The sequence below is a fragment of the Gadus chalcogrammus genome, chromosome 22 (assembly GCF_026213295.1).
Source record: "Gadus chalcogrammus isolate NIFS_2021 chromosome 22, NIFS_Gcha_1.0, whole genome shotgun sequence".
Classification (NCBI taxonomy): Eukaryota; Metazoa; Chordata; class Actinopteri; order Gadiformes; family Gadidae; genus Gadus; species Gadus chalcogrammus.
The window spans coordinates 6199881-6212969 of record NC_079433.1 but is presented as its reverse complement, the minus strand read 5'-3'; the positions used below and the strand labels follow the sequence as shown (position 1 = coordinate 6212969).

Sequence of the window (13089 nt, the reverse complement as noted above, 5' to 3'; positions counted from 1 at the left end):
GTATCTGAACCAATTTGGATTTCAAACCACTCCGGGCTCAATTCTGACCAATCAGGAAAACGCCTATATGGCTGGTTCAGGAGATCCACCTTGCTTTTCAATCACAGGTCTGTGAAATGACACACTTCTTCATGGAAGAGAAACTTAAATTGATCTCAATTTACCTTTCTCAAATCCGACAGAGCTGCGACTTGTCTTCTGAATGATGGAAGTGGGTCTGCGTGCCTGTGTTTGATTCTCCCATCATGTATACTGAAAAAAATGATGAGAACGCATTCATAGAAAGGGGAACCAAACGTGTAAGAATAATCAATTGGGTTACTTCCTCCACTGTGGTTTCTGAACGACTGGTTGGTCATATATTGAACCCTTTAAACAAGGACTGGAATGAATCCAACACAGTCCTTAGCTATTGGTAGTTTAAGGGTTTCTCTTTCTGACTCACATTCCTTCCAGCTACACATAATCCAGCTCCAAAGATATGTTTTGTTTTCCGTGGTATCAGGTAAACAGTCTGCATGTATTTGCTACACCCAAACCCAGCGATTAGTAATCTCTGCAGGATGCCTGCTTCTCACAGGGTTTGTACAGCAGTAACAGGCCTAGATGGTTAAGCGGATTAATGCTTGTTCTACATTTCTAAATAATGTGATATTTCCTCTTTCTAGCGAAATACTGGGGAAAAACTCAGTCACCTAGGTCAATAGGTCACCTACTTGGTTGGTTGAAGTAAATCAAATCAAAATCCGACCGCCTGTGTTGGTCAGAATCAACGCTGGTTTGCAGTTGTTCCAAAGCTACAAAGAAGGTTAGGTGAACACACACACACTGACATGCACTACAACGAATAAGATCGCTGGGAAATACACGTTAGAGCAAATCAGATCACTGGAAGATATACAGCAGAAATCAAAATAAGTGAGAATGTAAGCGGCTTTAACATAGAGACGTTATTTTCATTGAAAATTGTTTCACGCACCTGTTATTGACTGGCAAGATGGATTCCCCAAGCCAATCACAGAGGAGATGCAATGATTGGCCAGAAATTAGCTGGGATATAGCAGGGATATAGTATACATACAGTATAAATTGGCTCATGTGGTGGCAGGGGCTGTCAACTCCAAACAGATACTCACACAGCGCGTGTCACTCACTAACTGGCTCTGTCGTCAAATATAACAGTTTATTTCTATTTGTTCGAATTTTCTGACATTATTCACTGTTCTTTAATTTAGCATCAGAAAGGTTCCCTTTAATAGAGGGAAATTGAAATCCAGTTCATGCATTTCTACTTGTTTAAAGCAAAATGCTACTTTTTCGTATGTGTGAACAATCCGCCAGACTGCAGTACTGAGACCACCAACCATACTGTACTGGTGGTGGGCTATGGCACAGACCAAGGACAAGATTACTGGATTGTGAAAAACAGGCGAAGACCACTCCCAGACAAACAAAATCTGAAATAGGCTACAAGAAAAACAGAAAAACCTCCATTCAACCAGTGGGGTACCATCACATGGCCCCTGACTCTCTGAGGAGGTACCTCCAGGTACCCCCTCCATGCCAGGGCGCCCTGAATGTATGTCTATTGCCAGCTCCACAATTTAAATGCTGGACTGACAAAATATACTAATACGATGGTGGGAAAAGCTTAACAGTTTGTATGATTTTTTTTATACTTAATTTTTACTTGATCAGCTGACCGCTTGGGAGCCATCGGAGTACATGTTTTTTTAGAAGAAAAGGGTTATGTGGTAGGAACGTGGCTCAAAAATGAAGGATCATGCTTTTGACATCTTACGCATTTACGCCGTCAGTGATCCGCTGCCAGGCTTGGGTTCTCCGGGTTGCAGAGGCTTTAGCGTTCCCTTTTCTTGCGATAATGTCCTTCTCCTCGTCATAGCTCTCCAGGAGAACCTGGAGTTCCATTTCATTGTAGGCCTAATAAGCGGCCCGTTTCGCCATTTCGATCGGGGTTTCCATAATCCATACATCACGTCTTCATAGGTTTGGCGTGGACGCGCACAACCCTTTTGTTAACCAACCCCGTGTTGATTGAACTAATGCATAACCCATATATAACCCAATATGTCTGCGGTGTGGAAGTTTTTCAATGTTTCTGAGAAAGACCCACATATAGCGATTTGCAAAAATTAGAATGCCTTGATTTTAATGAAGTTAGTACACAGTCATAGCCATAAATGCAATGGTACTAGGGTTGTATTACCGAGTATAAACGGTATAAACTTTGAAACTAGGTAAACCGCCAATCTTCTCCGTCAACTCTCCCCTCACACTCGGTGACAGCGTCTGGCAGCGCGCCAATTCTCGGTTGCAGCGTCTTATAACTTTCTATATATAATAGTATAATATAATTGTATACATAATATCACGGCCCAAAACTCTGTGCGCCCCCGGATGGCCGTAGCGCGGGGAGATCTCGTAGGGATTGGGCTTTGCAGGGTTTATTACCGGCGTTGCTATGGTTATCGGTCTTGCGTGTTCCAACGCTTTATTAGGACGCCTATCTATTAGGTTTCTATATATTTTTTTTTTATGAAAAAACACATCAAAAATAAAACAGTGCAAAGACAACTGCCAAACTTTTAACTTTGTTAACCTAATACCGTGGCTACCCTAAATGGTACTAATGTCATAATCATTTCTCTCGGTGTTTCGGTTTTCGGTTTTCGGCCTTGGTTTCCTCATTTTCGGTTTTCGGTTTCAACCAAGAATTTATTTCGGTGCATCACTAACGCCCCGTGCCCACTACCTCCGTCCGTTGACTGATCCCCATTGACTTTGAATGGGGACGGACGCGCAATGCATTGTGGATCCGTCCGTTCAGTTGGAGCGTTCGCCACCGTCAGAAAGTTGAAAAATGTTCAACTTTTTCGGCAGCGACGGTTCCGTCATCCAATCAGATCGCGTATGCAAATTTAAGCACTGTGACGCAACTCGGGCTGTGACGATACTGGAAAGCGGGAAAGCGGGTCATCTTGCATCGCAACAAGCAGGAAGTAGCGGGAAGAACCCGGCGAAGCGATTTGATTGGCTGACGGATGCCTCTGCAAAGACTACTCCCCCATCAGTCAGCCACGCCTTCCCACATCCGTTGACTGACGGAGGTAGTGGGCATGTAGGGTAACAGTTACATTACTTGAGTTCAAGCTCAAACTGTCACGGTTAGCGGGTGGCAGGCAGGCAGGTAGGACCCAATCGCACAGTTCAGGTAAAAGGATAATTTATTTACTCGAAAGGCAAGGAACACGGGTGACGCGGGGAACACAGGGAACCCAGGGAACACACAGGACACAACTCACCACAAGCTAAAATGATCCGACAAGGAACAAAGGAAAGACAAGGGCTTAAATACCAAACACACACAGGGCACGCAACGAGTAACGCCTCGTGCCCACTGCACCGTCGGTCAACGGACGTGGGAAGGCGTGGCTGACGGATGGGGGAGTAGTCTTTGCAGAGGCATCGGTCAGCCAATCAAATCGCTTCGCCGGGTTCTTCCTGCTTCTTCCTGCTTGTTGCGAGGCAAGATGACCCGCTTTCCCGCTTTCCAGTATCGTCAGAGCCCGAGTCGCGTCACAGTGCTTAAATTTGCATACGCGATCTGATTGGATGACGGAACCGTCGCTGCCGAAAAAGTTGAACATTTTTCAACTTTCTGACGGTGGCGAACGCTCCAACTGAACGGACGGATCCACAATGCATTGCGCGTCCGTCCCCATTCAAAGTCAATGGGCAACGGACAACTGACGGAGGTAGTGGGCACGGGGCGTAACAGCTGAGACACATTAGGGAGGGAGCAGTAATCACACAGGAGGGAAACCTGACATGGGGAGAAACAAGACAGAGATACCAAAGTAAAACAGGTAACACACCAAAACAAGACGAGGAAACAAGACGGACCATGACACAAACCTGTAAAATGTAAAAACAAACTTGCAATCAGAGTGTATGAAACAAAATGGAAAGATTTATTCGCCCGCCTGGCCCTGTCCCTCCAAAGACAGTTCCAAGAGGAACTGTGGCACAGACACCAAAGACACAGCGAACATACGATTCAGTATGGATTTACAAGTGTGATGGAATGCTACGAGGAGAAGCCGAAATGTCTGCTATGTAGTAAGGTCCTGTCTGCCGAGAATATGAAGCCAAACAAACTCAAAAGACACTTTGAGACACCACCCAAAGAGCATACCGGCAAACCAAGAGATTTTTTCGAAAATAAATTTGCAGACCGAACAAACAGCAAGTGTAGTATTTCAAAAAGGCTGTGACTGCTAGTGAACGGGCCCTGAAAGCTTCTCTTGAGGTGAGCTATCTCATTGCTAGGAATATGAGGCCACATAGCATTGCTGAGACTTTAATATTGCAAACTGCCATCGATATGGTGAAAACGATGTGCGGGTAGGAAGAAGCTAAAAAAATAACTAAATTGCGCCCATTGCAGACATACTGCACCAGGTCGTAACCATAGTGAATTCCATCAAGCCACATCCTCTGCGCGCACGTCTGTTTGCAACACTGTGTGCCGACAAGGGCTCTGAATATGAAAACTTACTATTTCACACAGAGGCACGGTTGTTGTCGAGAGGTTACCAGCAGAAAATGTGCCTCCTTGCATATATACCAGACATCTTTGGAAAATTGTCAATTTGGGCACTTATCCTGGCTACTCTGTATTTGGTCACAGTATAACAAAACACGTTCAAAAAAAAATTCTAGATAAAAAAAATTCTCTGGGGTCGCCAGAAATTTTTGATGTCAAAATGGGGTCACAGCCCAAAAAAGGTTGGGAACCACTGGCATAACCCGTGCTGTGGAACCGACAGCTCTGGTTTAGTTGGCACAGGGTCAATCAACCTAGAGTTCAGCGTTAACACTGTGTTTGTTAAACCTCCGTTCTTGGAATACCCCACTTGAAGATATACAGCAGAAAGCAAAATAAGTAAGAATGTAGGTGGTTTTAACATAGAGAGACGTTATTCTTATTGAGAAAGAGTTTCACCCACCTGTGATTGACAGGCGGATTGCTCAAACCAATGATAGAAGAGATGCCCTGATTGGTCAGAAATTAGCAGGGATTTAGCAGGGATATAGTACAGTATATATACACTATAAATTGGCTCATGTGGTGGCAGGGGCTGTCAATTTAAAACAGATATTCTCACAGCGCATATCACTCAGTAAAAGCTGCAATACGGCTCTTCCGTCAAATATAACAGGTTTTTTTTTTGTTCGTATTTTCGGACATTATTCACAGTTTTTTCAATTTAGCATCAGAAAAGTTCCCTTTACTAGAAGGAAGTATCAAATACAATTCATGCACTGTTACTTGTTAAAAGCAAAATGCTACTTTTTCGTAGGTGTGTACAATCCGCCAGACTGCAGTACTGAGACCACCAACCATGCTGTACTGGTGGTGGGCTATGGCACAGACCAAGGACAAGATTACTGGATTGTGAAAAACAGGTGAAGACCACTCCCATACCCTGTCTGTGTGGAGGCTGTTTGTGTATGTGCTTGAAACATCAGATCGACATTAAAAAGAAAAACCAAGGAGACGAAGCTGAACACAGCAGATCCTGGTCTGACGTTCCTACTATAGGAATTAGTAGGAGCTATATATAGTAGTTAAATATTAAGACTACTATTGGGTACCAATGACAGAGGACCGGAGCTTAGTTTGATAGATTACGGGAAAAATATCCAAAATATGCCGATATGAATATATCATTAAATCACTTAAATAAACAAAATACTCCCAGTGGAACATTTTAGTACAAATGCAATGAATTACAAAGACCACACATTAAAAGTGGCACGCAATTATAAAGTATAAAACTTTATCATTGCATTTTTTTTCTTTGTTTTTTCACATTTCAACATTTCTCCACCCTTCCTTTCAGCTGGGGTTCTAAGTGGGGAGAGCAAGGGTATATCCGCATGGCCAGGAACAAGAAGCACCGTCCGTTGTACCCTATAGTGCAGTCATACTCAAGTAGCGGCCCGCGGGCCTTTTGTGGCCCGCGGGGTGTCTATTAATGGCCCTCGAGCTGTTTTGAAGTTTGAAGTTTGAAGTTTCTTTAATCATTAAAAAAAAAAAAAAAAAAAAAAAATCGTGCTGGGCGCTCTTATTTTGAAACCACGCGCCGCGATCTAAATACGAGGCTGGGGGTTGCAACGATAAACAGATAGCACTCCAGCCCACAGACCGCTCCAGCCCTCCCAAACTCGAGGCAGACAGTCCATCTCAGCAGCAGTCAAGGCCGATTTAGGGTCGTTTTAGACGCAGAGACGTAAGCACGTAATTTACACAAGGGACTTGTTTTAGACAAGTTTTGATTTACGGTTCCTTTAAGGTTCCTTAAGGATCGCGCGTGTTGCAAGGGGATTCTCCGCCAGAACAGTAGGGGGAGCAACGAACGAATCTGTGGGCGTGGAAGTGGAAATCGCTGGCCTATATATATTTATAATTATCATAATTCGTTCTTGTGTTTTCTTCTTCTCCTTCTTCAAAATTCTTCATTCGCTTCTGTCACAGCCTTTTAAAAATGGCGCTATTATGCTGTAAAACCGGAAATGTGAGACTCCTGAAAGGATGTGGTTAGCTGGCCAATCACAGTCTTTGCGAGCTGCGTAGGGCCGTAGTGTTTTAGTCGCATAGTCAGGAATTTTGGCCGACGCACTTAAGCACGTAAGGGGGGATATTTTACCGCGCAGGGGGGGGTTATGTATCTTACGTGCTTACGCGTTACGTCTAAAACAGAGCATATATCGGCCTCAGTCACACGTATACCGACCGGCCCCTTGAGTCACTGAAAAATAAATTTGTGGCCCCTCATCATTTCTACTTGAGTACCCCTGCTATAGTGGATAACTGATCGGGGGTCCGTTGTGGTCGTTCAAGCATCTATCTAGTGTCCTATATATGTATCTAGGAATAGGTATCGGCACCAATTCGGATTCCAAACCGATCCGGGCTCAATTCTGAACAATCAGGACAACTCCTTTATGGCTGGTTCGGGAAATCCACCTTGCTTTTCAATCACATGTCTGTGATATGGAAGATAAACGTATGTAGGCAGGGTGCCAATTAGGAGGGGAATTTTTTGGCGATTTAGTGCAACCAATCAAGTAGGTGACCTATACAAGGAGTTTTTCCTTTTCGGTACAAGGAGGAAATATCACATTATTTAGAAATGTAGAGCAACATCAATCCGCTCAACCATCTAGGCCTGTTACTGCTGTACAAACCCTGTGCAAAGCAGGCATCCTGCAGAGATTACTAATCGTTGGGTTTGGGTGTAGCAAATACATGCAGACTGTTTACCTGATACTACGGAAAACCAAACATTTTTGGAGCTGGATTATGTGTAGCTGGAAGGAATGTGAGTCAGAAAGAGAAACCCTTAAACTACCAATAGCTAAGGACTGTGTTGGATTCATTCCAGTCATTGTTTAAAGGGTTCGATATATGACCAGAAACCATCAGAAACCACAGTGGAGGAAGTAACCCAATTGATTATTCTTACACTTTTGGTTCCCCTTTCTATGAATACGTTCTCATCATTTTTTTCAGTATATATGATGGGAGAATCAAACACAGGCACGCAGACCCACTTCCATCATTCAGAAGACAAGACGTCAGCTCTGTTGGACTTGAGAAAGGTAAATTGAGATCAATTCTGTCCATCATTCCTAGATGGAGACCATTCAGTAGCAGATTCGTTGACTAACACAGATTTCTCAGAGAAGGAGGAACGTTTTGAAAGTTAGTGGAGTAATGATAAAAAGGGTTAATAGCAGAAGTCGATCAAATCATGCTTCTTATCTCTTCCTCTTACTGCTCAACAAAGTACATGGATAAGGTATGTATATCAAGGAAAATAATCTAAGTTCCCCAAAGATTTTGCCTCTTGTTCATTTGGTTTTGACATTTCTTCTATTCGTCTAAATCAACATACATTCAGGGTCTTATTTACATTTACATTTAGGGCATTGAGCAGACGCTTTTATCCAAAGCGACTTAAATCAGTTAATACACACATTGACACACCGACACACCGACGGCAGAGTCAACCATGCAAGGCGACAGCCAGTGTCTTGCTCAGGGACACATCAACACTCAGCTAGGAGGAACTGGGGATCGAACTAGCAACCATTCGTTGTAAAGCACTGTGGGTGGCCACAGATTAGAGTGCTATGGAAGCGCAGTTTATTTATCTTTTATATACATTAACATCTATGTGTCTATTCTTCTAGCATGCGCTCACTGGCTCTCTTCCTGACCTTTGCGGTCTTCGGCCTCGCTTCCCCTCACCTCAACGACCAATGGGAAGCATGGAGGGCCGAGTTCCAGAAGGTGTACACCAATGAGGTATGACCACCATGCACACACACACACACACACACACACACACACACACACACACACACACACACACACACACACACACACACACACACACACACACACACACACACACACACACACACACACACACCCCAACTCACATAAACACCTACACACACACACACACACACGCACACGCACACACACACAGACGGTGTGCTATGGTCTCCTCCAGGCGGAGGCGGTGTACAGAAGGGCCGTGTGGGAGAACCAGTGGAGGCTGGTGAGGAGGCACAACCTGGAGGCCGAGGCCGGGAACTCCACCTTCACCCTGGGCCTGAACCAGCTGGCTGACATGGTGGGTCCTCCAGCGCCTCCGTGTGGCTCTCGTCCAGCTAAGTGCTGCTAATTGCAAAACAATGTTGATCTGGATCAGACCGGTTCCCTTCGCAGCACTTACTCAAACCACCCATTGAGTCCCGATCGTAATCTCCCGATAAATATCTGATAGGATTAAATGTGACATATCATACCAATTATACCCTCAAAACGGCTTGTAACAGCTAATCACATTCACACCTGGTGGTATAATATGTCACCTTTAATCCAGAATAATGTTCATCATCTAGGACTGAAACAGGACAAAATTGTAAAAAAAACAGATAAAGAAACAGAAACAACTATACTGTAATGTGTGGTATCAAGAATTATATCATTTCATTTTGGAAAGGAATCAGCATCAATAACATTCTGTTCTTATTGTTAGTGAGATTTAAAATCATGCCGAAAAGTGTGTTTCGTCTAATCTGTAGCTGATTATCTGAACGGATCACAGCGAATGGATACAAGTCACCACATTTGAATTAGGATCGTGAATCCTTCACGTTTTGTTTCTGTGTGAACTCAAGACCACAGACGAAGTGAACGCAAAGCTCAACCGTCTCATGGAGGAAGACCCCGCCAGCTTCGACAGCTGGACCTCCACACGATGGGACAAGGGGGTCGAGAAGGTCCCAGAGAGTGTGGACTGGAGGCAGTACGGCCTGGTGTCTCCTGTCCAAGACCAGGTGAGTGAGGAGGACAGAAGGAGAGAGAGAGAGACGCCAGCGGTCCATGAGCAGCTGCTCCAGGGCGTGGTCAATATATACACCAACATTTGCATTACACACACTAACACACACCATCATCAAACATCCTCACATATATACACACACACACACACACACACACACACACACACACAAATAAACAACCACAGATGCATCACACTACTTCATACACACACATCATCACACACCCTCACATACACACACAAACACACACATATTCACATCAGCTCACACAAACATATACACCCACACTTGCATTACACTACTTCACAGCATCACACACCCTCTCTCACACACACGCACACGCACACGCACACGCACACACACACACACAAACAAACATATACAGTACCTGTAATCCCCAGGGGCAATGTGGCTCCTGCTGGGCCTTCAGCGCCGTGGGGGCCCTGGAGGGCCAGATGGCGAGGAAGACCGGGGTTCTGGAGCCCCTCAGCCCCCAGAACCTGATGGACTGCAGCCTCGAGAACCACGGCTGTAACGGGGGCTGGGTCTCCAAGGCCTTCCAGTACGTCATCGATAACGACGGCATCGACTCCGGGAGATACTACCCCTACGAAGAGAAGGTGCCCTCCGTTTTCCTTTTCCTAAAGTTCATTTACTATGACTTTGAACACAAGGTTCTGCTATTTTGCTCTTCTTGAAAGCACCCTGCTCTACCGACAGGTGCGGGTGTGATTAGCCGTTTCAAGCTCTGCCTTGCCCAGTGCTTTAGTGACATCACAAGGGGGGGTGTCCTCCTAGATGTATGATTGATAGAAGAGGCAATCAGTTGCTACAGTCCACTGGGCAGGCTGGTAGGCTGAAGTATCCAGCATACATCTTGGTGGACTCTCCGACTTGTGAGAGTGTCACCAACCTTTTCTCTCTTTTTCCTGTTAGCGGTGGCCACAGAACAGCACTAACATGGGCAAGTTCATGATTGGCAGATCTTGGTGTTAGTAGCAAATATTCTCCCCAAGTCACAGGGGAGGTCAGATTTTGAAAATGGCTCTTCATGGCTAATTACACTCACACCTGGTGGTAAAATAAGAGCCCAGTACAAAACATGAAGAGGTTAATTGCTGACGTTATTGACTCCAAACCTTGCCCACAATGTACAGACAGACAGACTGACATACAGATAGATCAGATGGACAGACGGACCATAGACAGACATAGTTGCACACATATTATACATGAAAAACATACATACCGTACAGACAGACAGACATCATGACAGCATGCAGCCAACAGCCAGACATGCCTGTACGCGATTCAACCTAGTTGTGTGCGCCTTTTTTTTGTTTGTAATTATTTCGTTACACTTCAAAAGGTCGGAGATTGCCGGTATTCGTCCAGAGGAAGAGCTGGCTACTGTGTGTCTTTTGCCGCCGTCCCGAGGGGCAATGAAATGGCCCTGCAAGCTGCCGTGGCAAAGGTGGGGCCTGTGTCGGTCGGCATCAACGCTGGATTGCCGTCGTTCAAAAGCTACAAAGAAGGTAAGGTGAACACACACACACTGACATGCATGACAACCAATCAGATCGCTTGGAAAACATGGTACAGCAAATCAGATCACTGGAAGATATACAGCAGCATTCCAAATAAGTGAGAATTTAGGTGGTTTTAACAGAGACGTTAATTTTATTGAGAAAGGGTTTCACCCACCTTTGATTGACAGGCAAGATGGATTGCCCAAACCAATCACAGAAGAGATGCCCTGACTGGTCAGAAATCAGCAGGGATATAGTACAGTATATATACAGTATCAATTGGCTCATGTGGTGACCGGGGCTGTCAATTTAAAACAGATATTCTCAGAGCGCATGTCACTCACTAGCTGACAGGCGGCCCTTCGGTCAAATATAGCAGAGTTTTTCTTCTGACATTATTCTCTGTTCTCTAATTTAGCATCAGAAAAGTCCCCTTTGCTAGAAGGAAGTATGAAATCCAGTTCATGCACTGCTAGTTGTTAAAAGCAAAATGCTACTTTTTCGTAGGTGTGTACGATCCGCCAAACTGCAGTACTGAGACCACCAACCATGCTGTACTGGTGGTGGGCTATGGGACAGACCAAGGACAAGATTACTGGATTGTGAAGAACAGGTGAAGACCACTCCCACATACCCATTCTGTGTGGAGGCTGTTTGCGCATGTGCTTGAATTATCTGATAGACATTAAAAAGACCAATCATGGAGACGCAGCAAAACACAGCAGATCCTGGGCTGACGTTCCTACTATAGGAATTAGTAGGAGCTATATATAGTAGTTATTTACTACCACTACTATTGGGTACCAATGACAGAGGACCGAGCTTAGTTTGCTAGAATGTGGGAACAATATCCGAAATATGCCAATATGAATATCATTTAATCACTTAAATAAACAAAATACTCGCAGTGGAACATGGTAGCACAAATGCGTGACATTGGAGACGAAACAATGTGTCATTTAAGGCAAATACAACTATTTTAACCATTTAGCAAATGTTTTGAATAGCCTTGTTTCCAGTGGCATCATACATTTTGTAGTCAGCAGAATTACAACAGATACCACACGTTAAAAGTGGGACGCAAACTAACGATGATAAAGTATAAAACGTTATCATTGGATATTGTGTCGTATCTTTTGCTTTTCTCCACATTTCATAATTTCTCCACTCTTCCTTTCCAGCTGGGGTTCTAGGTGGGGAGAGAATGGGTATATCCGCATGGCCAGGAACAAGAATCTCTGTGCGATAGCGCGCCGTCCCATCTACCCTATAGTTGGTAACTGATCGGGGTCCCCTTGTGGTCGTTCCAGCATCCAACAGCCTCACAAAGAAATGTTATGCTGAATACAATAAAAGGATTTTAAAGTTTTTACTCTTCTGTGTCTCCTCATTGGCTTCTTCTGGGTTATTTTATTTTAGTTTAATTGTTATAATCCTGCAATGCAGTTAGAACTAGAATATTGAACAATGATTATAAAGCTAATGAAATGAGCATACATTATGATATAAATGAAACAAATAAAACGTATATGTTGCAATAAAATGTCTATGTTCTACCAGAAAAACTAGTTTCTATTTCGTTTTTAGTGTCAAATAAACCTCCTTTGTCTAGCGATTGCTTCTTCTACATATCTTCATTCACGTAATTAAGGACGTAACACGTAATTATTGAACGATTTGTAGCACAAATCAATACTGAAACCGGGTTCTGTTACTATAACCAATCCCACTTTACCATGGGCACAAGGTTAAGAGTGGTCCTGGATTAGAACGGGTCCACTGCACACTCATCACAACACACCACCAGGGTCGGTCATCATGGACCTTATTCACGTGGCGGCCATCACTCCCCCAGTGGCCCTCAGTCCCCCAGTCCCCTGGTGGAGGCCCCAGGGCTGGGCAACAGGTTGGAGGCAGCAGGAGGCCCCCGGGCGGCCCACAGTGAAGTGATCTTAATGTCACCTTAAAGCTGCTAGGTATGATTTAACAGCTATTATGTAAATGGCTCATTGGTTAAAAATGGTGTAGCCATCCATTAGCCATGAGTGAGTGAAATGCTGTGTGAGAGTATGTATCTCGTATCTAGTGTCCAATATATATCTAGGAATAGGCA

General features: G+C 44.3%; 1 protein-coding gene across 2 annotated transcripts; it reads left to right on the top strand.

Moving 5' to 3' along the window:
- The first annotated feature begins 7589 nt into the window (after positions 1-7589).
- Positions 7590-12357, top strand: LOC130375509 (procathepsin L-like). Of its 2 annotated transcripts, XM_056582472.1 has the most exons (8): positions 7590-7689; positions 8284-8398; positions 8610-8732; positions 9283-9441; positions 9849-10067; positions 10817-10982; positions 11484-11589; positions 12158-12357. In XM_056582472.1, exons 2-8 carry the CDS (start codon positions 8285-8287, stop codon positions 12258-12260), a joined length of 990 nt encoding a protein of 329 aa, XP_056438447.1. In that variant the 5' UTR covers positions 7590-7689; position 8284; the 3' UTR covers positions 12261-12357. The 2 variants fall into 2 exon arrangements, with proteins under 2 accessions (XP_056438447.1, XP_056438448.1); XM_056582473.1 differs by lacking the exon at positions 11484-11589 and having other exon boundaries at positions 12158-12336.
- The last annotated feature ends 732 nt before the right edge of the window (positions 12358-13089 follow it).

Coding starts and splice junctions, on each gene's coding strand:
- LOC130375509 (XM_056582472.1), top strand. CDS start 8,285: ATGCGCTCACTGGCTCTCTTCCTGACCTTTGCGGTCTTCGGCCTCGCT. Junction 8,733..9,282: donor TGAACCAGCTGGCTGACATG/GTGGGTCCTCCA, acceptor TGTGAACTCAAG/ACCACAGACGAAGTGAACGC. Junction 9,442..9,848: donor TGTCTCCTGTCCAAGACCAG/GTGAGTGAGGAG, acceptor TGTAATCCCCAG/GGGCAATGTGGCTCCTGCTG.